Below are 27209 nucleotides of genomic sequence, written 5' to 3' on the forward strand. Positions count from 1 at the left end.
GGTCGATGAAGATGGCTGCACAGTACTGTCTTTTATCGATGGCGGTGATGATATCGTTTAGAACCTTGAGTGTGGCTGAGGTGCACCCAGATTGCATAGCGGAGAAGGTACGGTGGAATTCGAAATGGTCAGAGATCTGTTAACTTGGCTTTCAATGACTTTTGAAAGGCAGGGCAGGATCGATATAGGTCTGTAAAAGTTTGGGTCTAGAATGTCAGAGGGAGGAGCTTTCCAATCTTTAGGGATCTCAGACGATACGAAAGAGAGGTTGAACAGGCTAGTAATATGGGTTGCAACAATGGCGGCGGATAATTTTAGGAAGAGTTGGTCCAGTTCCTGCTGGGGATGCAGAGCTGTTGGCCAGGGTAGGGGTAGCCAGGTGGAAAGCATTGCCAGTCGTAGAAAAGTACTTCTTGAAATTCGCGATTATCTTAGATTTATCAGTGGTGACAGTGTTTCCTCGCCTTAGTGCAGTGGGCAGCTGGGAGGAGGTGTTCTTATTCTCCATGGACTTTAGTGTCCCAAAACTTTTGGGAATTTGTGCTATAGGATGTACATTTCAGTTTGAAAAAGCTAGCCTTTGCTTTCCTAACTGACTGTGTATATTGGTTCCTGACTTCCCTGAAAAGTTGCATATCGCGGGGGCTATTCGATGCTAATGCAGATTGCCACAGGATGTTTTTGTGCTGGTCAAGGGCAGTCAAGTCTGGAGTGAACCAAGGGCTATATCTGTTCCTAGTTCTATATGTTTTTGAATGGGGTGTGCTTATTTAAGATGGTGAGGAAAGCACTTTTAAAGAGACACCAGGTGTCCTCTACTGACAGGATGAGGTCAATATCCTTCCAGGGTACCCGGGCCAGGTCGATTAGAAAGGTACCGTGTTATTGACCTCATCCCGCCATCCCTAAATCTGTGAACACGGGCACCCTCATAGATATCATCCTGATCAACCTGCCCTCTAAATACACCTCTGCTGTCTTCAACCAGGATCTCAGTGATCACTGCCTCATTGCCTGTGTCCGTAATGTCCGTCCACGCCTCATCACTGTCAAACGCTATCTAAAAAACACTTAAGCGAGCAGGACTGAGGGCTTGTAGGCCTGTTGTTAGGCCAGACATCACCGGAAACAATGTCGCCTATGGGCACAAACCCACCGTCGCTGGACCAGACAGGACTGGCAAAAAGTGCTCTTCACTGACAAGTTGCGGTTTTGTCTCACCGGGGGTGATGGTCGGATTCGCGTTTATCGTTGAGGGAATGAGCGTTACACCGAGGCCTGTACTCTGGAGCAGGATTGATTTGGAGGTGGAGGGTCCGTCATGGTCTGGGGCTGTGTGTCACAGCATCATCGGACTGAGCTTGTTGTCATTGGAGGCAATCTCAACGCTGTGCGTTACAGGGAAGAGATCCTCCTCCCTCATGTGGTACCCTTCCTGCAGGCTCATCCTGACATGACCCTCCAGCATGTCAATGCCACCAGCCATACTGCTTGTTCTGTGTGTGATTTCCTGCAAGACAGGAATGTCAGTGTTCTGCCATGGCCAGCGAAGAGCCCGGATCTCAATCCCATTGAGCACGTCTGGGACCTGTTGGATCTGAGGGTTAGGGCCATTCCCCCCAGAAATGTCAGGGAACTTGCAGGTGCCTTGGTGGAAGAGTGGGATAACATCTCACTGCAAGAACTGGCAAATCTGGTGCAGTCCACGAGGAGGAGATGCACTGCACACACATCACGACAAAAGAGACAACATAACAATATATATAAAGAGGAACCTAAAGACAACAACATAGCAAGGCAGCAAACATGACAACACAGCATGGTGACTTGACTAGCTAATGTCGCGTTCCAGTATTAGTCAGAACTAGGGAACTCGGACATTTCCGACTTACTAACTGGTTGTAGTAATTCACATGGAATGTTCAACGAGTCAGTAATTTGGTATTTATCAAATATCCTGGTTCCAACTAGTATTTGAAAGCAGCATAGAAACCAATTGGGTGTATAAATGTAATAGGTAGAAACACGTCATCGAGTCTAACGATTGTCTCGGGCCAAACTACGCATGTGCATGCCGTCAAATCAAAGGCACTCGTTCCATTTTAAGTTGTTTTTGACAAAAATAAAAACGTGTCAGTTCATCACTTTCACGAGGTTGGATGAATAACATGTTAAAGTACGTAAAACACTACCTCGAATCTAGGTTGTGCCTTTAGATTTCGAGAAAATGAACAACTAAGGAAGATTTGTTTACTGCAAGCATTTCCGAAGTCTCACGAAGTTGCGCCTCTTGGGTTAAGAATCTCTGTGATTTTAGCCTGACAACACACCCAATTATTTCGCTGGGTTTATGCCGCGTTCATATAAAGTTGGAACTAGGAAACTCTGACATTTCTGACTTCATGAATCGTTGAACGCGGCACGTGGATAGCATTTGAACACGGCATAATGTCCGTGGGCGTGGCGTAGTGTTTGGCCGGTGTAAGGAGTCTATTCTGGATAGCCAGGCAAATACAATCTTGCATTTCTCAGACTAGTGGATTCGATCAGTGCTCGGCATTGCTGTAGCTTGCACCTTTTTAGCCACCGAAATAGACTAGACAGTAGAAGCCAAACCTGCTTTATTTGATGCTTTAGCAAACACCGTCGGCTTTGTGTCATAATGGGTGTGGACATTGAAACAATATCCCCAGGAGATGGTGAGTTTTTTTTCTACATTTTGGCGTCTGTTTATATTTTGGATTGTTGTGCAGTATATGCATATGCATTATTCATTTAGCGATTACGAAATTGTGGGAAATGCAGTATTATCATATACTGTGGTAACGTTTTACGAATTTACAGCCGTTGCAAAGTAGTTAGTTACAATTTCACTAGGCCTACACACTCTCAAGCCTTCGAAATGTTCTTCGCTCTCTGTACTGTCCATGTTATCAGGGATCCTTGGGACGTCCCTATCAGATTTGAGGTTGACATTTTTTAAAATTGTTTTTGACTAGGTTAGGGTTTAGGGTAGTGACGTCCCATCCCCGGATTGTACTGACTCTCTCGATCAGCACATTCAGACCAATCCCGATCTAGAACACTCTGCATTTATAGCCAGCCGGCTTTCTTCTCAGAACAGCTCCTGGAATTCCTGCTTTTTGTCGGTAATAATTCTCATTTGAAGTAGGTTAGATTATTCCGCTATTATACAGCCATCAAACTGCATAGCTACATTTGTGTATGTTTTTAGCTAAAGCAATAAGATGTTACAGCTAATGATTTGATGTGACAACATCAAAACGAATCATGTCATGGCTAGGACACATCCTATTATTACAATGTCTGCCATACCACCAATACCACGACGGAATACCTCATAGGATATCACTGCACTGTGGTAAAGCAAGTTTTCCCAGCAGACACACAACCTACAATACACCACATGCTTACACTCTGACAGTCTTGTTCTCCCTTTAGTCTGTGGCTACTTGCATCCTCTCTCACTTTTTCCTTCTATAATTTGAGACACATTCCACACGCTCAGATCTTCATGTCTCTGGGACAATAATAACCCGTAATAACCAGTTGATGAACACATTAGGATTGAATAGTTTGAAAATAGGTCAACTATACAAGGATAAGGGTTAAGCTTTCCTAGCTCAGACATAACAACACACAGACAGACTTAATCCAGACAGGCATTGTTAATCTATTAGCTCCTCCTAACTCCATTAGGCTGCAGGGTGTAAAAAGTTCCACACACACACAAGACTACAATCTACCCACTATTGTTTGTTTTCTTTTCAACAGCAAGGACTTTCCCAAAGAAGGGCCAGACGTGTGTTGTCCATTACACAGGTAAAGAGTGTGTGACAGAGCATCTGGTTGGGAAATTAACGTTTTATTTATTTATACATTTTTTTACGAGGTGGGCCATTCCATGTCTCATGGTCATCTCCCAGACAACCAGGTCAGACAGGAAACGGGAAGTAAATGTCAACATTCTGTCTGGGTGATTACACGTTTATTACACGTTTATAACGTGTATATGACCTGTGTGTGTGCGTGCGCCAGTTGTCGCTTTGAAGACATGGCTCGAACTCTACAACAAGTCAAGTTTAATACAATGTTAATGTTTGGTGGTGATGCATTTAAAGCTCAACACTTTGTCATTATGTTGAGTGATTGATTGCTGTTTGGTTTATTGTTGCCCAGAAGGCAGTGAGTGAGAGCGGGTAGTAAATGAAGACATAGTTCCTGGCCCTGTTCCTTCTGAGTTTAGTTTTTTGCAGGTCAGTGCAGTAGTTTAGAGCGAGTGAGAGCGATAAAAAGAGAGGGGTAAAGAGAGAGAGAGAGAGAGAGAGACATACATAGCAGCGGGATGTAGGGGTGTTGATAAATATAAATCATTTTGCCAAAAATATGCTATACATTTTTTTGCGGGGCTAATATCTTCATTCAAAGACTCAATCATGGACACTCTTACTGTCATTAGTGTCTGCTTTGTGTGATGTGTTGTTGTCTCTACCTTCTTGCCCTTTATGGTGTTGTCTGGGACCAATAATGTTTGTACCATGTTTTGTACTGCTACCATGTTGTGTTGCTACCATGTTGTTGTCATGTTGTGTTGCTACCATGTTATGTTGTCATCTTAGGTCTCTCTTTGTGTAGTGTTGTGTTGTCTCTCTTGTCGTGATGTGTGTTTTGTCCTGTATTTATATATTTTACATTTTTAATCCCAGCCCCCGTCCCCGCAGGAGGCCTTTTGCCTTTTAGTAGGCCGTCATTGTAAATAAGAATGTGTTCTTAACTGATTTGCCTAGTTAAATAAAGGTAAAATAAACAATTATATTACTCCTGTCTGAACAGACATACAGTGCATTCAGAAAGTATTCAGACCCCTTCCCTTCTTCCACATTTTATTCTAAAATTGATTTAAAAAAAAAATCCCCCTCATCAATCTACACACAACACCCCATAATGACAAAGCGAAAACAGGTTTTTAGAAATTTGAGCAAATATATTCAAAATAAAAGACAGATACCTTATTTACATAAGTATTCAGACCCTTTGCAATGAGACTCGAAAATTGAGCTCAGGTGCCCCCTGTTTCCATTGGTCATCCTTGAGATGTTTCTACAACTTGATTGGTGTCCACCAGTGGTAAATTCAATTGATTGGACATGATTTGGAAAGGCATACACCTGTCTATATAAATCAAATCATCAAATTGATTTATATAGCCCTTCTTACATCAGCTGATATCTCAAAGTGCTGTACAGAAACCCAGCCTAAAACCCCAAACAGCAAGAAATGCAGGAGTAGAAGCACAGTGGCTAGGAAAAACTCCCTAGAAAGGCCAAAACCTAGGAAGAAACCTAGAGAGGAACCAGGCTATGAGGGGTGACCAGTCCTCTTCTGGCTGAGCCAGGTGGAGATTATAACAGAACATGGCCAAGATATTCTAATGTTTATAAATGACCAGCATGGTCAGATAATAATAATCACAGTAGTTGTTGAGGGTTTAACAAGTCAGCACCTCAGGAGTAAATGTCAGTTGGCTTTTCATAGCCAATCATTAAGAGTATCTCTACCGCTCCTGCTGTCTCTAGAGAGTTGAAAACAGCAGGTCTGGGACAGGTAGCACTTCCGGTGAACAGGTCAGGTTTCCATAGCCGCAGGCAGAACAGTTGAAACTGGAGAAGCAGCACGGCCAGGTGGACTGGGGACAGCAAGGAGTCATCATGCCAGGTAGTCCTGAGGCATGGTACTAGGGCTCAGGACCTCTGAGAGAAAGAGAGAACGAAAGAGAGAATTAGAGAGAGCATACTTAAATTCACACAGGACACCGGATAAGACAGGAGAAGTACTCCAGATATAACAGATTGACCCTAGCCCCCCGACACACACTACTGCAGCATAAATACTGGAGGCTGAGACAGGAGAGGTCAGGAGACACTGTGGCATTATCCGATGATCCAACCGGACAGGGCCAAACAGGCAGGATATAACCCCACCCACTTTGCCAAAGCACAGCCCCCACACCACCAGAGGGATATCTTCAACCACCAACTTACCACCCTGAGACAAGGCCGAGTATAGCCCACAAAGATCTCCGCCACGGCACAACCCAAGGGGGGGGCGCCAACCCAGACGGGAAGATCATGTCAGTGACTCAACCCATTGCATGTCAGAGCAAAAAGCACAGTGCATGTCAGAGCAAAAATCAAGCAATGAGGTTGAAGGAATTGTCCGTAGAGCTCAGAGACAGGATTGCGTTGAGGCACAGGTCTGGGGAAGGGTACCAAAACATTTATGCAGCATTGAAGGTCCCCAAAAACACAGTGGCCTCCATCATTCTTAAATGGAAGTAGTTTGGAACCACCAACACTCTTCCTAGAGCTGGCCGCCCGGCCAAGCTGAGCAATCGGAGGAGAAGAGCCTTGGTCAGGGAGATGGTTGTCCTTCTGGAAGGTTCTCCCATCTCGGTAGCACTCCACCAATCAGGCCTTTATGTTAGAGTGGCCAGAAAGACACCACTCCTCAGTAAAAGACACATGACAGCCCACTTGGAGTTTGTCAAAAGGCACCTAAAGTCTCTCAGACCATGAGAAACAAGATTCTCTGGTCTGATGAAACCAAGATTGAACTCTATGGACTGAATGCCAAGCTTCATGTCTGGAGGAAACCTGGCACCATCCCTACGGTGAAGCATGGTGGTGGCAGCTTCATGCTGTGGGGAAGTTTTTCAGATGCAGGGACTGAGAGACTAGTCAGGATCGAGGGAAAGAGGAACGGAGAAAAGTACAGCGAGATCCTTGATTAAAACCTGCTCCAGAGCGCTCAGGACCAATGACACTAAGCACACAGCCAAGACAACGCAGGAGTGGCTTCGGGACAAGTCTCTGAATGTCCTTGAGTGGCCCAGCCAGAGCTGCAAAAATGTCTAAAAACCTGTTTTTCCTTTGTCATTGCGGGGTATTGTATGTAGATTGACAAGTAAACAAAATATTTAATCCATTTTAGCAATAACGTAACAAAATGTGGAAAAAGTCAAGGGTCCTGAATACTTTCCGAATGCACTGTAAATAAAATAATTCTGAATACTCCACCAGAGAGCATCATTTAGCTACGGAGGATCAATCGCTCCTAAAAAAAATAGCTGTGGATTAAGTTTTATCACAAGTACTTACAGCCCGCAATTTGGTCAACACACGTGCCAAATATAAAATGGCATGTTGAGTTGCGGCCATAGATGTAATCCATAGAAGGACTTTGGAACCTCTAACCCTGGCACTTTGACTTTAAACTAATGGGAACACGAGCAATAGCTGCCAGTCCTGACTGGAATGGGAACTGCCTTCTATGGATTATATTTGGTTGCATCTGTCAGTTTGCCTTTCACAAATGTCTAAATACAATCGCGAGGAAAAACATTGTTGGCCAACTGTTTGAAAAGCAAAGGCCTACTGCTGAAAGGAAAATACTAATCTTTCCGTAGAACCTAACACACTTTTGAGCGATTCTTGAGATATTGGCACGAGCGCATCTGCCAACACCGGGACAAGTGACTGGGAAGATGAATTTACTGGTCATCCATATGCATTGGGTACTTAACCTATTAGGGCGTCCACCCAGTTTACATACTTGTACAGCCTCCACAGAAGAGTGGAGGCTGTTATATCAGCAAAGGGGGGACCAACTCTATATTAATGCCATTGATTTTGGAATGAGAGGTTCGACAAGCAGGTGTCCACTTACTTTTGGTCATGTGGTGTGTAAGAGAACGAGCAAATATAAATTGCCTTTAGAAAGTATTCAGACCCATTGACAAACATTGGCAGTAGAATGGCCTTACTGAAGAGCTCAGTGACTTTCAACGTGGCACCGTCGTAGGATGCCACCTTTCCAACAGGTCAGTTCGTCAAATTTCTGCCCTACTAGAGCTGCCCGGTCAACAGTAAGTGCCACATTATTTTGAAGTGGAAATGCCTAGGAGCAATAATGGCTCAGCCCCGAAGTGGTAGGCCACACAAGCTTACAGAACGTTACCGCTGAAGCGCATAGCACGTAAAAAAATTGTCTGTCCTCGGTTGCAACACTCACTACTGAGTTCCTAACTGCCTCTGGAAGCAACGTCAGCACAAGAACTGCTCATCGGGAGATTCATTAAATTGGTTTCCATGGCCGAGCAGCTGCACACGAGTCTAAGATCACTATGCGCAATGTCAAGCATACCTTGGAGTGGTGTGAAGCTTGCTGACATTGGTCTCTGGAGCAGTGGAAACGTGTTATCTGGAGTGATGAATCACGCTATACCATCTGGCAGTTAGACGGACAAATCTGGGTTTGGCGTATGCCAGGAGAAGGCTACCTGCATAGTGCCAACTGTAAAGTTTGGTGGAGGAGAAATAATGGTCTGGGGCTGTTTTTCATAGTTCGGACTAGGCCCCTTCGTTCCAGTGAAGGGAAATCTTAACGCTACAGCATACAATGACATTCTTGACGATTCTGTGCTTCCAACTTTGTGGAAACAGTTTGGGGGGGGGGTGGGCTTTCTTGTTTCAACATGACAATACTCCTTTGTACGAAGCGAGGTCCGAATAGAAGTGGTTTGTCGAGATCAGTGTGAAAGAACTTGATTGGCCTGCACAGAACCCTGACCTCAACCCCATCAGACCGTGAGCCAGGCATAATCGCCCAACATCAGTGCCCGACCTCACTAATACTCTTGTGGCTGAATGGAAGCAAGTCCCTGCAGCAATGTTCCAACATCTAGTGGAAAGCCTTCCCAGAAGAGTGGAGGCTGTTATATCAGCAAAGGGGGGACCAACTCCATATTAATGCCATTGATTTTGGAATGAGAGGTTCGACAAGCAGGTGTCCACTTACTTTAGGTCATGTGGTGTATAAGCGAACGAGCAAATATAAATTGCCTTTAGAAAGTATTCAGACCCATTGACTTATTCCACGTTTTTCTACAGGCTGAATTCCAAATGGATTAAATAAATAAAACATCTCACCTCTACACATAATACACCATAATGACAATGTGAAAACAGGATTTTCGAAACTTTAGCAAATGTATTGAAAATGAAATACAGAAATATCTCATTTACATAAGTATTCACTTCCCTGAGTCAATACATGTTAGAATCACCTTTGTCAGCTGTGAGTCTTTCTGGGTAAGAGCTTTGCACACCTGGAATGTGCAATATTTGCACATCCTTTTCAAATTCTTCAAGCTCTGTCGAGTTGGTTGTTGATCATTGGTAGACAGCCATTTTCTAGTCTTGCCATATTTTCATGACGATTTAAGTCAAAACTGTGACTAGACCACTCAGGAACATTCAATGTCGTCTTGGTAAGCAACTCCAGTGGATATTTTGTCTTTGGTGTTTAGTTGTCTTTCTGAAAGGTGAATTTGTCACCTAGTGTCTGTTGGAAAGCAGGCTGAACCAGGTTTTTCTCTAGGATTTTGCCTGTGCTAAGCTCTATTCCATTTATTTTTATTCTAAAAAACTCCCTAATCCTTGCCGATGATAAGCATTCCCATATCATGATGCAGCCACCAGCACGCTTGAAAATATAAAGAGTGGTACTCAATGATGTGTTGTGTTGGATTTACCACAATCATAACGCTTTGTATTCAGGACATAAAGTTAATTTCTTTGTCACATTTTTTGCAGCTTTACCTTTATGCCTTATGGCAAACAGGATGCATGTTTTGGAATATTTTTATTCTATACAGGATTCCTTTTCACTCTGTCATTTAGGTTCATATTGTGGAGTAACTACAATGTTGTTGAACCATCCTCAGTTTTCTCCTATCACAGCTATCCAACTCTGTAACAAAAATTATGTTGAGAGCGAGCTCCTGATTTATTTCCCCCTTCTGGTTTTTAAAATGAGATAAACACTCATATCTAAAAAGAATTCAAGACAACAAATAATACAAAATAAATAAATAATTTCAATCAGAATATGAAAAAAAAATCCAGAGCTAACTAGCTACACAACAAAAGTCTAGCCGGCAAGCCAGAAAAATCGAGCTAGAACAAACCTAGCAAGGGGAGTTAATACAACTACATTAAACGATCGAACTGAGGGAGTAAACCAGAAAGGAGCATGGACTCTACACATATCGAGAATAATAAAAATACAAAAATAAAGTTTTTCACTCTTTGCTGTTTTTTGAGCTGTTAGAGCTAGCTAGCAGCAGACAAACAAAAACGGGTTCCTTGGCATCGTTGCAGCAGCGATCGAATGGTTAAAAACAACATACATTTCCCTCTGTCACCCTACTTCAATGAAGAGAGTTTTTCCATTCTAGAGTGGGAGATTAGTAGGGTTCGGCGGTATCCAGATTTTCATATCATCATACCGTCTTTCTCTCACCCCGGGATTTACGGTATTACCGGTTTAGTACACAAGGGGGCACCAAAAAATAGCATGGAGGCTATTAGCTAAATATGCTAACGATCGCAAACAAAAATAAATTAATTGCAAAGACAGGCAATCCAGCTCAAAGTTATACATCTATAGGAGCTACCAAAATGTCATTTTTGGTGAGTTTGGACATTCACAAGCTAAGTTTGACACAAGGTTTTGACATTACTGGCTCTCCAGCAGCATGCTGTGTCTGTCTGGAGTCGCTAGGGCAATGGGCCTGCCTGCTCTGCTCGGAGAAGACTGAGGTGGAGCAGACGGGCTGAGAACGGAGAGGATTAAAAAAATGCAAGGAAATCAAGATAGCAGTGGCAGCTGGTCAAATAACTCATCCAAAGGGCTTTGGCTTCTCAAACGCAGCAGAAAGCTAACACAATATGATGCCCTGTTACCTTATTAATTCAGCCACTTACTTAGATAGCAAGTTAAACTTGGGGGTCTTGTTTACTCAGGATTCTTCATTTTTCACGCGGGAAAAATATATACCTTGCTGCGTTTTGTGAATGCAGATCTAAAATGCTTCGTATTTTTTTTCTGCTTGGAACGGGCATTCTATCAGCAGATAGCACTCTGACAGATGTGTTGCTACTTTTCTCCTTTACTTTTCTCGGTGTAGCTAGTCTATTCTTCGCAGGTAAAATACAAGATTACCTTTTTAAGCAAAATGTTAGAAAGAATGTAGCCAGCTACATTTCCTATGACAGGCCTAAACATTAGAGATAATGATGGCCATGCATTGTTTTTTTGGGCCAGTAACTCCAAAGACGTGGATGTTGATTAAGGCAGCCCCCCGCACCTCCCTGATTCAGAGTGGTTGGGTTAAATTAAATGTGGAAGACACATTTCAGTTGAATACGGTGTTGTACATCTGACGAGGAATCCCCTTTTCTCTTTTTTCATTGGAAACTCATTTACTTGTGTGGCTGCCAAGCCACATAGTGTTGCATTTCTGTTGTCGTGATGAAAATTAAGATTTTTTTTCCCTGCCGAATATGTTGCACTAGTGTATTTTCTGTAAAGGAAAAGTATAGTTGTACGTGCCTGATCACTCTATTGAAGCAACAACAAAAAACGTCACTTTCAATATAAAATGCAACTCCCTGTCAAGACACAGCTGGATTCAGCTGCTTCTGCTTTCTCTCGTGCAATTTACAAACCAACGTGACTGGCTCAACTGTTCTGGGGAACTGCATAACATTCTCCACAAAAGGAACAGCACGTTTATAAATCTGATGGATATAATTGAGGAATCCATAGAATCAAAACCACTTCTGGGATCATTTGAATTAATTAAACAAACCACATCATGATTAAATTGGCTTTCCAAAATTGGTGATAAGTGGGGAAATGACTTTGCAAACCTCTACAGCAATATAAAAAAAAGCCCAGAACAAAAGGATATACAAGACATTATAAATCCTTGAATCAGTGGTCAAAGACGATCAGAATCCTGTGGACATCCCAATTACAGAACAAGAATTATTGAAAAAACAAATGTACTCTACAACCCCAAAAAGGCCTGTGGTGCTGATGATATTTTAGATGATCAATTATACAGACCAACATTATCCTCACTGCATCTACAAAAATGTACAAACAAATTGACCCACCTAATTAGAGGAATTTGCATTAACAGAAACTTGGGGATAATTCACTGCAGTATCATAAATAGCAGACCACCTCATTTCCTTGACGAACACAACGTCCTGAGCAGAAGCCAGATTTGATTTTTACAGAATTACTGCATAACAGACCACATTTATACCCTCAACTCTAATTGACAAACAAGTCAACCAAAGCAAAGGCATAATCTACTGACTTCAAAAAATCATTTGATTCAATTTGGCACAAATGTATATTTTTGTAAACTAAATAAAAGAGAAAACATATGACGTTATTAAATCAATATACACTAAAAAACAAATGTGCGGTTGAAATTGGCAACAAGCAAACATACTTATTCTCATCAGGGATGTGGAGTGAAACAGGGCTGCTCAATTAGTCCAACACGTTTTAACATCTACATTGATGAATTGGCAAAAACATTAGAAGAATCTGCAGCACCTGGTCTCACCCTACACAACACTGAAATCAAGTGGCTGCTGCATGCAGATGACCTGGTGCTGCTGTCTCCTACTAAGGAGGAGTTCAAATCAAATTTTATCTGTCACATACACATGGTTAGCCGATGTTAATGCGAGTGTAGCGAAATGCTTGTGCTTCTAGTTCCGACAATGCAGTAATAAACAACAAGTAATCTAACTAACAATTCCAAAACTACTGTCTTATACAAACAAGTGTAGGGGGTTAAAGAATATGTACATAAAGATATATGAATGAGTGATGGTACAGAGCGGCATAGGCAAGATACAGTAGATGGTATCGAGTATAGTATATACATATGAGATGAGTATGTAAACAAAGTGGCATAGTTAAAGTGGCTAGTGATACATGTATTACATAAAGTTGCAGTAGATGATATAGAGTCCAGTATATACGTATACATATGAGATGAATAATGTAGGGTATGTAAACATTATATTAGGTAGCATTGTTTAAAGTGGCTAGTGATATATTTTACATAATTTCCCATCAATTCCCATTATTAAAGTGGCTGGAGTTGAGTCAGTGTGTTGGCAGCAGCCACTCAATGTTAGTGGTGGCTGTTTAACAGTCTGATGGCCTTGAGATAGAAGCTGTTTTTCATTCTCTCGGTCCCAGCTTTGATGCAGCTGTACTGACCTCACCTTCTGGATGATAGCGGGGTGAACAGGTAGTGGCTCGGGTGGTTGTTGTCCTTGATGATCTTTATGGCCTTCCTGTGACATCGGGTGGTGTAGGTGTCCTGGAGGGCAGGTAGTTTGCCCCCGGTGATGCGTTGTGCAGACCTCACTACCCTCTGGAGAGCCTTACGGTTGTGGGCGGAGCAGTTGCCGTACCAGGCGGTGATACAGCCCGCCAGGATGCTCTCGATTGTGCATCTGTAGAAGTTTGTGAGTGCTTTTGGTGACAAGCCGAATTTCTTCAGCCTCCTGAGGTTGAAGAGGCGCTGCTGCGCCTTCTTCACGATGCTGTCTGTGTGGGTGGACCCCAGTTTGTCTGTGATGTGTATGCTGAGGAACTTAACTTGCTACCCTCTCCACTACTGTTCCATCGATGTGGATAGGGGGGTGTTCCCTCTGCTGTTTCCTGAAGTCCACAATCATCTCCTTAGTTTTGTTGAAGTTGAGTGTGAGGTTATTTTCCTGACACCACACTCCGAGGGCCCTCACCTCCTCCCTGTAGGCCGTCTCGTCGTTGTTGGTAATCAAGCCTACCACTGTTGTGTCGTCCGCAAACTTGATGATTGAGTTGGAGGTGTGCGTGGCCACGCAGTCGTGGGTGAACAGGGAGTACAGGAGAGGGCTCAGAACGCACCTTTGTGGGGCCCCAGTGTTGAGGTTCAGCGGGGTGGAGATGTTGTTGCCTACCCTCACCACCTGGGGGTGGCCCGTCAGGAAGTCCAGTACCCAGTTGCACAGGGCGGGGTCGAGACCCAGGGTCTCGAGCTTGATGACGAGCTTGGAGGGTACTATGGTGTTAAATGCCGAGCTGGGGATGCCGTCTGGGCCTGCAGCCTTGCGAGGGTTAACATGTTTAAATGTTTTACTCACCTCGGCTGCAGTGAAGGAGAGGCCGCATGTTTTGGTTGCAGGCCGTGTCAGTGGCACTGTATTGTCCTCAAAGCGGGCAAAAAAGTTATTTAGTCTGCCTGGGAGCAAGACATCCTGGTCCGCAACGGGGCTGGTTTTCTTTTTGTAATCCGTGATTGACTGTAGACCCTGCCACATACCTCTTGTGTCTGAGCCGTTGAATTGAGATTCTACTTTGTCTCTATACTGACGCTTAGCTTGTTTGATTGCCTTGCAGAGGGAATAGCTACACTGTTTGTATTCGGTCATGTTTCCGGTCACCTTGCCCTGATTAAAAGCAGTGGTTTGCGCTTTCAGTTTCACGCGAATGCTGCCATCAATCCACGGTTTCTGGTTTGGGAATGTTTTAATCGTTGCTATGGGAACGACATCTTCAACGCACGTTCTAATGAACTCGCACACCGAATCAGCGTATTCGTCAATGTTGTTGTCTGACGCAATACGAAACATATCCCAGTCCACGTGATGGAAGCAGTCTTGGAGTGTGGAATCAGATTGGTCGGACCAGCGTTGGACAGACCTCAGCATGGGAGCTTCATGTTTTAGTTTCTGTCTGTAGGCAGGGATCAACAAAATGGAGTCGTGGTCAGCTTTTCCGAAAGGAGGGCAGGGCAGGGCCTTATATGCGTCGCGGAAGTTAGTATAGCAATGATCCAAGGTTTTGCCAGCCCTGGTTGCGCAATCGATATGCTGATACAATTTAGGGAGTCTTTTTTTCAGATTAGCCTTGTTAAAATCCACCGCTACAATGAATGCAGCCTCAGGATGTGTGGATTCCAGTTTGCAAAGAGTCAAATAAAGTTTGTTCAGAGCCATCGATGTGTCTGCTTGGGTGTGAATATAAATACGGCTGTGATTATAATCGAAGAGAATTCCCTTGGTAGATAATGCGGTCGACATTTGATTGTGAGGAATTCTAAATCAGGTGAACAGAAGGACTTGAGTTCCTGTATATTGTTGTGGCCACACCACGTCTCGTTAGCCATAAGGCATACGCCCCTCTTCTTACCAGAAAGATGTTTGTTTCTGTCGGCGCGATGCGTGGAGAAACCAGCTGGCTGCACCGACTCCGATAGCATCTCTCCAGTGAGCCATGTTTCCGTGAAGCAAAGAACGTTACAGTCTCTGATGTCCCTCTGGAATGCTACCCTTGCTCGGATTTCATCAACCTTGTTGTCAAGAGACTGGACATTGGCGAGAAGTAAACTGGGGAGTGGTGCACGATGTGCCCGTCTCCGGAGTCTGACCAGAAGACCGCTTCGTTTCCCTCTTTTACAAAGTTGTTTTTTTGGGTCGCCGGCTGGGATCCATTCCGTTGTCCTGGGTGAAAGGCAGAACGCAGGATCCGCTTCGCGAAAGTCATATTCTTGGTCGTACTGATGGTGAGTTGACGCTGCTCTTATATTCAGTAGTTCTTCTCGACTGTATGTAATGAAACCTAAGATGACCTGGGGTACTAATGTAAGAAATAACACGTAAAAAAACAAAAAACTGCATAGTTTCCTAGGAACGCGAAGCGAGGCGGCCATCTCTGTTGGCGCCGGAAGTCATTAACAGCAGCACCTAGATTATCTGCACAGGTTCTGTCAGAATTGCCCCCTCCCAAAAAAACAGAATATAAAAGAAGTCTGGAATTCAGAATCACAAATAAATAAATTCTATTTTTGACACCGTAGTATTACAACACACCAACTACATGTATCTAGAACTAAATATCAGCAACACAGGTAGCTTTCGTATGGCTGTGAACGAGCATAGAGACAAAGCAAGAAGAATTAAAGGAACATTTAAATTAGAATCTGTCTCAAAATGTTCCAGTCAGTTGTAGAACCAATTCATCAATATGGCAGTTAAATATAATGAATTTACCAAATGGAGACAAACATCCAATGCAAAAAAATGTATTGCAAGTGCAAAGAAAAACTCCAAACAAATAATGTATGTAGATTGGACCCCCCTCCTTATTCGAATTGGAAGAGAAAAAAAAAGCCATCAAATTGTACAACCATGTCAAAACAAGCGACCCTGAAACATTTTATCACACAGCCCCACAATGTCAAGAGGTGAAAACAAGAGAAGAGTCCCCTCAGCCATCTGGTTCTGAGGCTCAGTTCACTAACCCAAACTAACCCCATAGAGCCGCAGGACACAACTCAGAAAGTCTGGCCCAACCAAATCATCACAAAGCAAAGATTTTTTTTAAATCACTTATTGGAAAGACACCACAAAAAAATGGAAATCAATGCTATTTGTACTCTACAACCCAAAAAGGCCTGTGGTGCCGATGATATTCTAGATGATCAATTATACAGACCAACATTATCCTCACTGCATCTATCTGACCGCTGTGACTGATAGAAAACGGAGGAAAAAACTAACTAGGTACAGACTCTGTGAGCATTTTGGCTATAGAAACCGGTCATCACAGGCAAGCCTGGCTGCCCAGAGAGGACAGGTTGTGTACACTCTGCCCCCAGGGAGAGGTAGAGACAGAGCTGCGATCCCTATTACACCAGGGATTCCCAGACTTGGTCCTCAGGACCCCAAAGGGGTGCATGTTTTGTTTTTTGCCTGAGCACTACATAGCGGATTCAAATAATCAACTATTCATCAAGCTTTGATCATTTTAATTAGCTGTGTAGTGTTTGGGCAAAAAACTAAAGGTGCACCCCTTGGGAACCCCAGGACTGAGTTTTGGAAATGCTGTTTACACTGTGACAAATACTCAGACCTAAGAACATTTTTCTTTCCCCAAATTATCATTCAGTACAAAGAATTTGAAACTATGAAAGATTAAGAAATATATATATTTATATTTACTGGGTGAAAAGCCAAACTGTGCAGTTTTGGCAGCCAAATACTGTATGTGGTCTCCTTCCACAACCTGAAATGCAATATAATGTCAAAATGTTCATACCATGCCATGTGGCTTTTCAGTCATGTTGACTAGCCTATTACTATTTCTTTTGCTATTATTATTATTAATATTATTTCTGTTAATGGTACTACCATTTCCACTACTATTATTGATGCCTTATTGCTGTTGGTCCCACCATTGTTGTTATATGTGTACTTTGACAATGTAAGTCATTTAACTTGCCATGTCAAATTGAATTGAATTGAGAGAGAGAGAGAGAGAGAGACTGAAAAAGAAAGACGGAGAGACAGAATGCAGACTTTGCATTCGTGCTCCAGTAATAGGGTCAACTCCCCCGCAGACAACACAGCGGCACCGCAGGCCTTTATATAGAGTACTGCAGGAGACCAGGCCTGAGCACAGCAGTATCTCTCTCAGTCTATCTCCGTCTCTATCTATCTCGGTCGCTCTCGTTCTCTCCTCATAGCCGCAGGAAGTTGGTGGTGCATTGCATTCATCTACACTGAATGTATAAAACATTAGAATCACCTTCTTAATATTGAGTTGCACCCCCTTTTGCCCTCAGAACAGCATTTATTCGTCGGGTCATGGACTCTACAACGTGTCAAGCGTTCCACATGGATGCTGGCCCATGTTGACTACAATGCTTCACACAGTTGTGTCAAGTTGGCTGGATGTCCTTTGGGTGGTGGACCATTTTTGATACACATGGGAAACTGTTGAGCATGAAAAACCCAGCAGCGTTGCAGTTTTTGACACACTCAAACTGATGCGCCTGGCACTTAAATATTTTTGCCTTGCCCATTCACCCTCTAGCTGGCACACATACACAATCCATGTCTCAGTTGTCTCAAGTCTTAAAAATCCTTCTTTAAATGGTCTCCTCCCCTTCATCTACACTGATGGAAGGTGACATCAATAAGGGATCATATCTTTCACCTGGATTCACCTGCTCAGTCTATGTCATGGAAAGAGCAGGTGTTCCTAATGTTTTGTACACTCTGTGTATAATCCTCTGGCAGCTGCTTCCCACACACACAACCTTACCCCCTGTCACTCACGCAGCACAGTTCCTCCTCCCCACTTTTAGATGTATTATAAGTTTGCATGCTGTTCTGTTAGGTCAAATGCAGTCAGATAGTTCAAAACAAGAACCATGCTGCTTTACACTTTGCTTCTAAATAATTCTATTTCTAAGATTCCCAAAAGTTCTCCCAAGTGTTTTGATCTATATCGCAAGTCAAATTGCAATAAAAATTGGTATAAAAAAAATTTGCAATTTAAAATGTTCTGCCCATATCGTGTAGCCCTAGCGCACCGCCACCCCAACTGACTCTGACTGTTGAATGTCAGATGAGGTAGAATGTTTTAGGCCTACTCCTATAATCTTAACAATATAATTCTTCTCTTTTATAAATAATATTTGGATAGAAAAAAAATGCAAATTAGCCTTCTTCTGGCAGTCGGTTCAGGTCACTCATGACCAAAACCTCCCGCCACCTGAAAAGTTTCTCCCCCCGGGCTGCGGTCCTCACCAACTGGCTATCTGGCCCATAGAGTCTAAAGGGCTATGCACTTTATGATGCACAAGCCATCTCTGAACTTTGTACACAAATTAGCTGTACTACACTGCATTTGCACTCTGTTCATCTCCCTGCATTTTATATATATTTATATATATTCATACTGATACTGTACATTTGCACATCAACTGCCGGCAGGCAGTAGGTGAGTAATGGGCAAGAGGCCATGTTATCCATCAGGGCCCAGCCCTCATTGATTTTGGATTTTGATTTGACACAGCCCAGCAGGAGTTGGGATTGCCTTCCAGACAGGGAGATTGAACAGAATACTGATCAGAGTGAGAACCATAGTGCAGTACGGTTAAATATAACTCACAGACTAGTAGTCCTAGCCTTCACTTATTCCTCTGAACACTTTAAAGTCTTGTGTATAATTATTAGAATTATATTTTCATTACTGCACGGGATGGCATGGTCCTATTAAACCCAGCACTGCAGTACTGTAGTTTATTAGCCACCTCAATCAAAGTAGATATAGCAACTTAGGAAGAGCACGGCTGAATGCTACACTCTGACTCCCAGCAGTGCTTCTTTCTCATGTATTTGAATGATTAGGCCTATTGAGACAAGGTGCTGTGGGAGTAAATAGCAGCAGAGACTGTGCTAATTAATACTACAGTATAGCAACATGCTGCCTCCACCATGACATTAAAGCCGCAGGTCTATATCGGAGCTGTCTCATTACGTGTAACACCACTAAGTGACAAGGATACTGATGTATGAACAACGAAGTACAAGCATATATTTTTCCGTCGACATATAAAGATGAGAGTGGGCCAGTGGACGGCGATCACCCCCCCCCCCAAACTGTCTTTCAAAGATAATTGGTAAAAATCCAAATAACTTTACAGATCTTCATTGTAAAGGGTTTAAACACTGTTTCCCATGCTTGTTCAATGAACCATAAACAATTAATGAACATGCATCTGTGGAATGGTTGTTAAGACCCTAACAGCTTACAGATGGTAGGCAATTAAGGTCACAGAGGCCTTTCTACTGACTGAAAAACACCAGAAGAAGATGCCCAGGGTCCCTGCTCATCTGCGTAAACATGCTGCAAGGAGGCATAAGGACTGCAGATGTGGCCAGGGCAATAAATTGCGATGTCCATACTATGAGACGCCTAAGACAGGGAGACAGGACGGACAGCTGATCGTCCTCGCAGTGGCAGACCACGTGTAACAACACCTGCACAGGATCGGTACATTCGAACATCACACCTGCGGAACAGGTACAGGATGGCAACAACAACTGCCCGACTTACACCAGGAACGTACAATCCCTCCATCAGTGCTCAGACTGTCCGCAATAGGCTGAGATAGGCTGGACTGAGGACTTGTAGGCCTGTTGTAAGGCAGGTCCTCACCAGACATCACCGGCAACAAAGTCACCTATTGGCACAAACCCACCGTTGCTGGACCAGGCAGGACTGGCAAAAAGTGCTCTTCACTGACGAGTCGCGGTTTTGTCTCACCAGGGGTGATGGTCGGATTCGCGTTTATCGTCGAAGGAATGAGCTCTAACGCACAGAGAGCCCACTAAGTAGGACCATCGATTTGGAGGTGGAGGGTCCATCATGGTCTGGGGCGGTGTGTCATAACATCATCGGACTGAGCTTGTTGTCATTGCAGGCAATCTCAACGCTGTGCGTTACAGGGAAGACATCCTCCTCCCTCACGTGGTACCCTTTCTGCAGGCTCATCTTAACATGACCCTCCATCCAGCATGACAAGACCACCAACCATACTGCTCGTTCTGTGCGTGATTTCCTGCAAGACAGGAATGCCAGTGTTCTGCCGTGGCCAGCAAAGAGCCCGGATCTCAATCCCATTGAGCACGTCTGGGACCTGTTGGATTGGAGGGTGAGGGCTAGGGCCATTCCCCCCAGAAATGTCCGGGAACTTGCAGTTGCCTTGGTGGAAGAGTGGGGTAACATCTCACAGCAAGATCTGGTGCAGTCCATGAATAGGAGATGCACTGCAGTACTTAATGCAGCTGGTGGCCACACCAGATACTGACTGTTACTTTTGATTTGTTAGTCACATGTCTGTGGAACTTGTTCAGTTTATGTCTCAGTTGTTGAATCTTGTTATGTTCATACAAATATTTACACATGTTAAGTTTGCTGAAAATAAATGCAGTTTACAGTTTCTTTTTTTGCTGAGTTTACTTGTTCACAGCCCCATGATATGCCAACATGTCTATAAAAGCATGTTGCAGACAGATAGCGTACGTGTGCTATCTCCTTACATCTCTGGGCCCCAGGGGACGAGAGGCTTGTCTGTGTGACGTGTGGTCTGAGACACAGATACAGAAAACAGAGTATAAATAGCCTAGCTGGGCTGGATAGGCTGAGACTGAGCCCCTCTGAGTCCCCATACTACTCAAGAGGGTCTGGGGGCCAACATTGAAATGGTGCCCTATTCTCTATATAGTGTACTACATTTAGTCAGAACCCTATGTGGCAACCCTGTGTGCCTCTGCCTAAAGTATAGAGCACTATATGGGGAATAGTGTGCCGTTTTGGGCACACATGGGTCTTCCCTGGGTATTTTAACCCCCAACCCAAACAGAGAACCCGGGATTTAGCAGGCCCAGTTTGTCATGCTTTCTACACTGTCTACTAGTCACTTATCGCGCTAACATTATTAAGCATTAAGCATTAAGCAGCACCAGTTTGTGTCAAGAACTGCAACGCTGCTGGGTTTTTCACGCTCAACAGTTTCCTGTGTGTATCAAGAATGCGGTGCAACTCAATATTAGGAAGGTGCTCTTAATGTTTGGTATGTTGAATATACCGGTAGACATGGGTTAAGTTGTGTTTTTGAAACGCAGCCAACTTTTCACCTATTCAGCAAAGGAGTCTTAATTAATTGAATTCTAAGAACCTCTTTACTTTGTAACTGGCCATATCATTGCTGCTTGGGGGAAAATAAGACCTGTATTGCATTAATGATGGGGTAAAAAATAGATGGTTACATTACAGGATAATATTTTTGTTCTAGTTTCCTTTACCTCCACCAAAACGCCAGTATTTTTCCTTCATAGCGTGTTCTCCGTCTTCTTTTCAACAAGGAGCCAAATTTGTTTCCAAAAGTTTTATTTCCACGACTGATCAAAACTAATTTTCAATCTCTTGTCCCTCTGCAGCGGACATAAGGTGAGCAATATGTCTGGAACATCGAATGGCAATAAAGTCACAGTATCGAATTGCAATACATATCGTATCGTGATAAATCATATAGTGAGGCCCCTAGCAATTCCCAGCCTGCATATGAAATAAACATCCTAGCCCTGTTTAACTGTGTTTAAAATAAATAAAATAAAAATATATATGTGACCTAATGTTTCCATCTTCAGGAGCACTTTCACTGTGCCTGTAACCAGTCTGGCCAGGGGAGAGACTGTATTAACAGATGGTAATCACGGTGTGGTCTGTGGACCCATCGGCTTGGACCTCTGCCCAGTGACCCCACAGGCAGGGATTCTTGGAAGCTTGCGGTCCTACTAGGTTTAGGGGGAGTGAAAGAGGAGAAGCAGCCACTACTGTACAAGACTCCCATCTCTTTGGGTGAACCCGTCTCCTGACTGACTGGTAGTTTTATTGCCAACTATTTACGCTGCTGTTATGTCTGTCTAATGTGATGGTGGCAGAAATGAACCATGTTATTTGACTAAAACTTGGAAACGATGGTAGATGCACATTAGCGATAATTTTACAAGACGTGACAAGTTCTTGTCATGGGTTTTGTTGCAGTTTTTTTTCTTCAACAGGGTTCATGTTTGCTGTGACATTTAATTCCGTGGGACAGGTTAGATTGGATCGGTCCAACCATGGCTGCTTCTGGAACAGTCTAGTCTACCTTTATTATAGTCCCGTATGTCTGCTTAATGTTGACATCAACATTTCTTCAATTTACTGTAGGGCTAGGAAAAATCCTACATTTATCATGACAGGGTTTCTAATGATTTCTGCAAGTGCAAACAGGCACATTCTCACATGGCTTCAGCCACATTGCCCTGGATTATTGTCATTTAGGATTTTGTCTCAGTAATACTCGTGTCAGTATTCTACCTCGGCCTGTGAAAGGTAAAATTGTTGTTCTTCACGCACACAGTGTCTCTGTCTCAGTTTTTCTGGACCTAACTTTCTTAGCATGCCTGAATGGACAGATTTTCAAGTGCACATTAATTGTTGTGCCACTACTGTTTCTCCCTGTCTGTCTATCTGTCTGTTTCCCCTGTGGTCTAGATGCAGGCTAGACGTGGCCTAGTTAACCGTCAGAGATAATCCACAGGAAGAATTAGGCCACTGCCTCATATTTCACATTCCCTTTGTTCATTTGGATCATTAAAAGGAGCCCAGGACCTGGATAAGGAAGCCCAGTGGAATTACTCCTGTTTTTGTGCCAGCGCCGTTATCAGAATCCGCCTTTCCCGAAGCCTTTGATGTTGGAATTTGGAAAGCTATGATTCCGAGGCATTCAAGACCGTATTTCTTGCAGCAGAGGTGAAGGATTTCCTGACCTCATGCAAAACAGCGCTCTGTTTGTTTTGTTTTAGTTTGTTTTGAGGGGAAATGTTTGAATGACTGGAATGGAATTGATCTGTGTGGGAAACATACTTGTGTAGGCCTTGTTTTGTGTTCAAATGATTCCACAAGCACACTCGCGTGTACACAGTTGTACTCGTATAAAGCAGGATGCATGAATAAACAAGAACTTTCAAACACCTACCGTAACCTAGGAAGATCATTGAGTCAAGTGTTTGTGTGATTCCTCTGCCAGGTATGCTGCAGAATGGCAAGAAGTTTGACTCTTCTCGAGACAGAAACAAGCCCTTCAAGTTCAAGATCGGGCGACAGGAAGTCATCAAGGGCTGGGAGGAAGGAATCGCACAGGTGAGATGGCATTGTCTTACAGCAGATAGTGCCGCTCCATATCTGTACTCGTGATATTTTATGTTAATATTGCAACACATGATAAGCGAGTGTTGACAATTCCTCTACCTGTTTTTTTCCTCCCTCTGTCTCCCCCAGATGAGCGTGGGCCAGCGGGCGAAGATCACCTGCACACCGGATATGGCCTATGGAGCCACAGGTCACCCCGGTGTCATTCCCCCCAACGCCACCCTCATCTTCGATGTTGAGCTCCTTAAGCTGGAGTGAGTGACCCCTCTCTGGGGTCAGGGGTGAAAGGTCAACTGAGGCCTAAAAGGTCACTCACTACCTTCCCTTTGAGGGGGTAACACTGCTCCATACCATCGACCAATGCTCCTTTTGAGTTTTAGCATCTTCAACTTCTCACCAGTTAAAGGATCTACTGCTTTGTTGCCAACTTTGTGTCATTGTAGATGGCTGCTGTCTGCCGCTAAACTGATTTTAGACCTTTTACACACTGATGATACCATAGTTGGGCTTCCTCTTTGTTTTAATGTTTTTAATGTCCATGAGCATTGTTTTTCTTTTTCTAAATGTTTCCCTTTCATTTTAGGTTGTACATTTTCTTGAATCTCTGTGTATGACAAAGAAACATCCGATGAATGCCATAATATTTTACAATGGAAAGTCACTGCCTTACTGTTTTTCAAAGTTCAAATAAGGTGTAACAGTACAACACTCTGTATCTCAGGGTTCCTCTACTCCGGTTGGGAGAGCTACTGGGTATGGCTTTTGTTCCAGCCTAGTACGAATGCAGATTGAAGGTGTGTTAGTGCTGGTCTGGATCAAAAGTCTACACACTCCAGTAGCTCTCCAGAACCAGAGTTGGAGAACCCTGTCGTATCTTGCCTGGGCATTACCAAACACTTGTCTGCATTGCCACTTTTTGATAAAGGTCTGTCCTGCTGAAAGCTTTAATGGTCAGGAGTTTTCCTTAACCATGAGACCTCCCTAAGTAACATCATGTAACACTCAAACTAGGGCTACAACTAGGGCCTGCAATTGTTCCTGGTCAGGTCACATGGTGATGAAAAACCCCTGCCCTGCATAAGGATAACTGATGTTTATGTGTTTAGTACATTTTGTATCCCTGGTAAACATTTACTGCAAAAATGCCACATATGAACAAATGAAGGACATCAGAAACCCAAATCTACTGTACAGGACTACTCTTAAAACCTATGAATAGTATGACTGTTTAATGAATCAACTCTAATAAAAATTGTGAAAAATGTATTTATTGAAAATCTATTAACTTGAGTTGTGTGTGTTGAAGATCGAGAGCTGATTAGATAACATTCAGACGATATTCAAACTCCTTCTTAAATAAGCAATCACACTGGTAAAAATAAGCATTTCAAACGTTCAAAAATTACGACGGAACAGTATCATCTTCTGGCGACATAGCGATAGTACATACTTTACACTTTCGACGAAAACTTATATAGAGCGGAAGTAATACATCTCATCACTAAACAAATATCTTTGCTTCTATTTTATGTTTTGTGTAATAGGGCGGAGTTTAACCAGCGGTGCTAGCTTGTGATTGGCCGATTACTAATGTTATGAAATATTATTGGCTGGACAAACATACGCCTTTACAGCAACGCCACTGAGAAGGTAAGAAAACAAGGTCAGAATGTATACTTAAAAAAATTGCCATTTCTGAACTGTGAGAAAACTACCCTTCTGTAATAATGTTAGCGACAGAGGGTCTTGCATCCCATTTTACATTTGGGTTTAAAATAAACTACATCAAAGATGTGATGATTTGTTTATATGCCAGGGCATTACTAGCTAGCTTGCTAACGGGTGCGTAACCAACATGCAGCGAACCTTTTACTCTCGTCCTACTAGCCACTGCAATGACTTGCGTGTTTTGTTTATGCGATATTGACGTGACCGGAGCAGTTGGCCACTCAATAAACGTTTATCGTATGGTACCACTGTTTATCGTACATCGTGAAAATGGCGTTAGCTTAACCTGGCGTTCAAACGGGGTTGCAATTAAATTAATGGCCCTACAGCTAATGGTTACCGGCTGGCAGATTGTTATTGGTGTTTTCAAGACAATTCGGTTAGTTTAGAATTTCCTATTGGTAGATTCTAACAACGTTTTTCCAAGTGTGAAATGTCACTTTCCGAGTTGTCTTGCACGCGGAATGTGTGGGATTCCCCTGGTCAGATGTTGGCCTGCATTAACAAATGCAGTGCATTGTCATCAACTATGTAATCGACTGAAAGATTGCTATAACATATGACGTGGTTAGCTGATACGTAAAATACATATGCAGGCGTTGTAAGATCTGACAGGCGTCAGCAACGCCAATGATGTATAGAAATCATTGGCCCGGGAAGAGGAATGTGGCCAATATGTTAGCATCAACATCCGGGTAATTGTCTACTCCAACATCCGGGGAATTGTATACTGTTCTTGGCAAGCTTAGATTGACATGGTCAAGGCCAAATAATATTTGAGAAAAGCTGAAAAAGGAACCCCCTTCTGACGCGAACTTTATTTTGTCCCGGGTTGCGACGTATCGCACAGCATTAACGGTGTATCATACAGCGTTTACCTATGTATTTATTATTTGACAAGACATTATCAATAAATGGTGTGCATGTTATCAAATTGTGAATTTATGGACCACAAAGACAATCAATCACTTTGAGCAGTAATGATTCTCAAAAGCAGTGACAGCCTCTGTTCCTTGTGTAAGGGGTTCTCAAACTTTTTGGGGCCGGGGACCCCTTTTGTGACAACAAATTAATCCGGGACCCCCAAAATCAGAACACAACTCAAGTGAGCTAAAAATGGCATACAAAGACTTTTACTCTGACTTTGGCAGTGCATGGCTGGACGAACCAAGTCTCTGGTATAGGTCTTCCTGGTAAGGAACATTTTAAAGGAAAAGGAGAGAAAAGTTGTCAAGTTAATTTCCTGTAGTGTTGTCACGATACCAGCTATAGCACATAATATTTTACACACAGCAGGTTTTTTTATAGGACATAAGAGTTTAGTCTGCTTTGTGTTTTCCTTTTTGCCATGAAAATGAAAAGGTATTGTTGTATCGCAATACTGGTGACAACCCTATTTTCCTGTAATTCGACATATTTTGTTACGTGGTCAGAGAGAAGTTTTGTTGTTGCAGCTTTAAAGCTACTATCCTGCAATTCTAAACATTTTTCCATGAGGAGTTTTAAGGCATAAAGGAAAATTCTCCAGCACCACCCCAACATCAACATATGTGCCACGTTTCTATGTTTTTTATTCAAAAATATGTTTCCAATGACATCGCCAACCAATTATTAGACAACATCTACACACAAAATCCCACGATGCACACTGATGACATCAAAACATTTTTGGGGAATATAAGAAGTATTGAGTTGAAAAATCTGTAATTGGTGGAGTATTGTGGATACAAATATCCCTGTGAGACTCCTAGGCCCAAATTGTAGATTAATAATATCAAATTGTATGGTATTACACACAACTTATTCCACAGAGCCCTTGGCCAAAATGTGTTTAATCTGTTGTTGTCAGTAATATAAATAATAATAATATTTTTCTTTTTGGATCTTGGTTGCGGACCCCACTTTGAGAACCACTGAGTTGTAGCGAACTCTGATTGCACCATTATATACAAATGTGACACTGTTTTGTTAATTTCAGACACTAA

At 43.0% G+C, this 27209-nt stretch overlaps 2 protein-coding genes across 6 annotated transcripts in view; both read left to right on the forward strand.

Moving 5' to 3' along the window:
• The first annotated feature begins 2440 nt into the window (after window positions 1-2440).
• LOC112232962 (peptidyl-prolyl cis-trans isomerase FKBP1B) lies at window positions 2441-24762 on the forward strand. Of its 2 annotated transcripts, none has more exons than XM_024400301.1 (4): window positions 2441-2699; window positions 3796-3843; window positions 23375-23487; window positions 23626-24762. In XM_024400301.1, exons 1-4 carry the CDS (start codon window positions 2663-2665, stop codon window positions 23752-23754), a joined length of 327 nt encoding a protein of 108 aa, XP_024256069.1. In that variant the 5' UTR covers window positions 2441-2662; the 3' UTR covers window positions 23755-24762. The 2 variants fall into 2 exon arrangements, with proteins under 2 accessions (XP_024256069.1, XP_024256070.1); XM_024400302.2 differs by lacking the exon at window positions 2441-2699 and adding an exon at window positions 3131-3149.
• A 231-nt stretch (window positions 24763-24993) lies between these two features.
• LOC112232961 (methylmalonyl-CoA mutase, mitochondrial-like) overlaps window positions 24994-27209 on the forward strand; it is a 40754-nt gene continuing 38538 nt past the window's right edge. Inside the window, exon 1 of one of the 4 annotated variants that reach the window (XM_024400296.2) lies at window positions 24994-25146. The gene's annotated coding sequence lies outside the window, so the exon portion shown is untranslated. Of the gene's footprint in view, window positions 25160-27209 lie in introns of all 4 variants that reach the window. The other 3 variants (XM_024400300.2, XM_024400299.2, XM_024400297.2) reach the window with 3 other exon arrangements.

The sequence above is a fragment of the Oncorhynchus tshawytscha genome, linkage group LG05 (genome assembly GCF_018296145.1).
Source record: "Oncorhynchus tshawytscha isolate Ot180627B linkage group LG05, Otsh_v2.0, whole genome shotgun sequence".
Taxonomy (NCBI): Eukaryota; Metazoa; Chordata; class Actinopteri; order Salmoniformes; family Salmonidae; genus Oncorhynchus; species Oncorhynchus tshawytscha.

Excerpts from the sequence above, each read along its gene's own strand:
- LOC112232962 (XM_024400301.1), top strand. The coding sequence starts at position 2,663 with ATGGGTGTGGACATTGAAACAATATCCCCAGGAGATG. Across the intron at positions 2,700-3,795 it reads AACAATATCCCCAGGAGATG|CAAGGACTTTCCCAAAGAAG; the intron begins GTGAGTTTTTTT and ends TCTTTTCAACAG. Across the intron at positions 3,844-23,374 it reads GTGTGTTGTCCATTACACAG|GTATGCTGCAGAATGGCAAG; the intron begins GTAAAGAGTGTG and ends TTCCTCTGCCAG.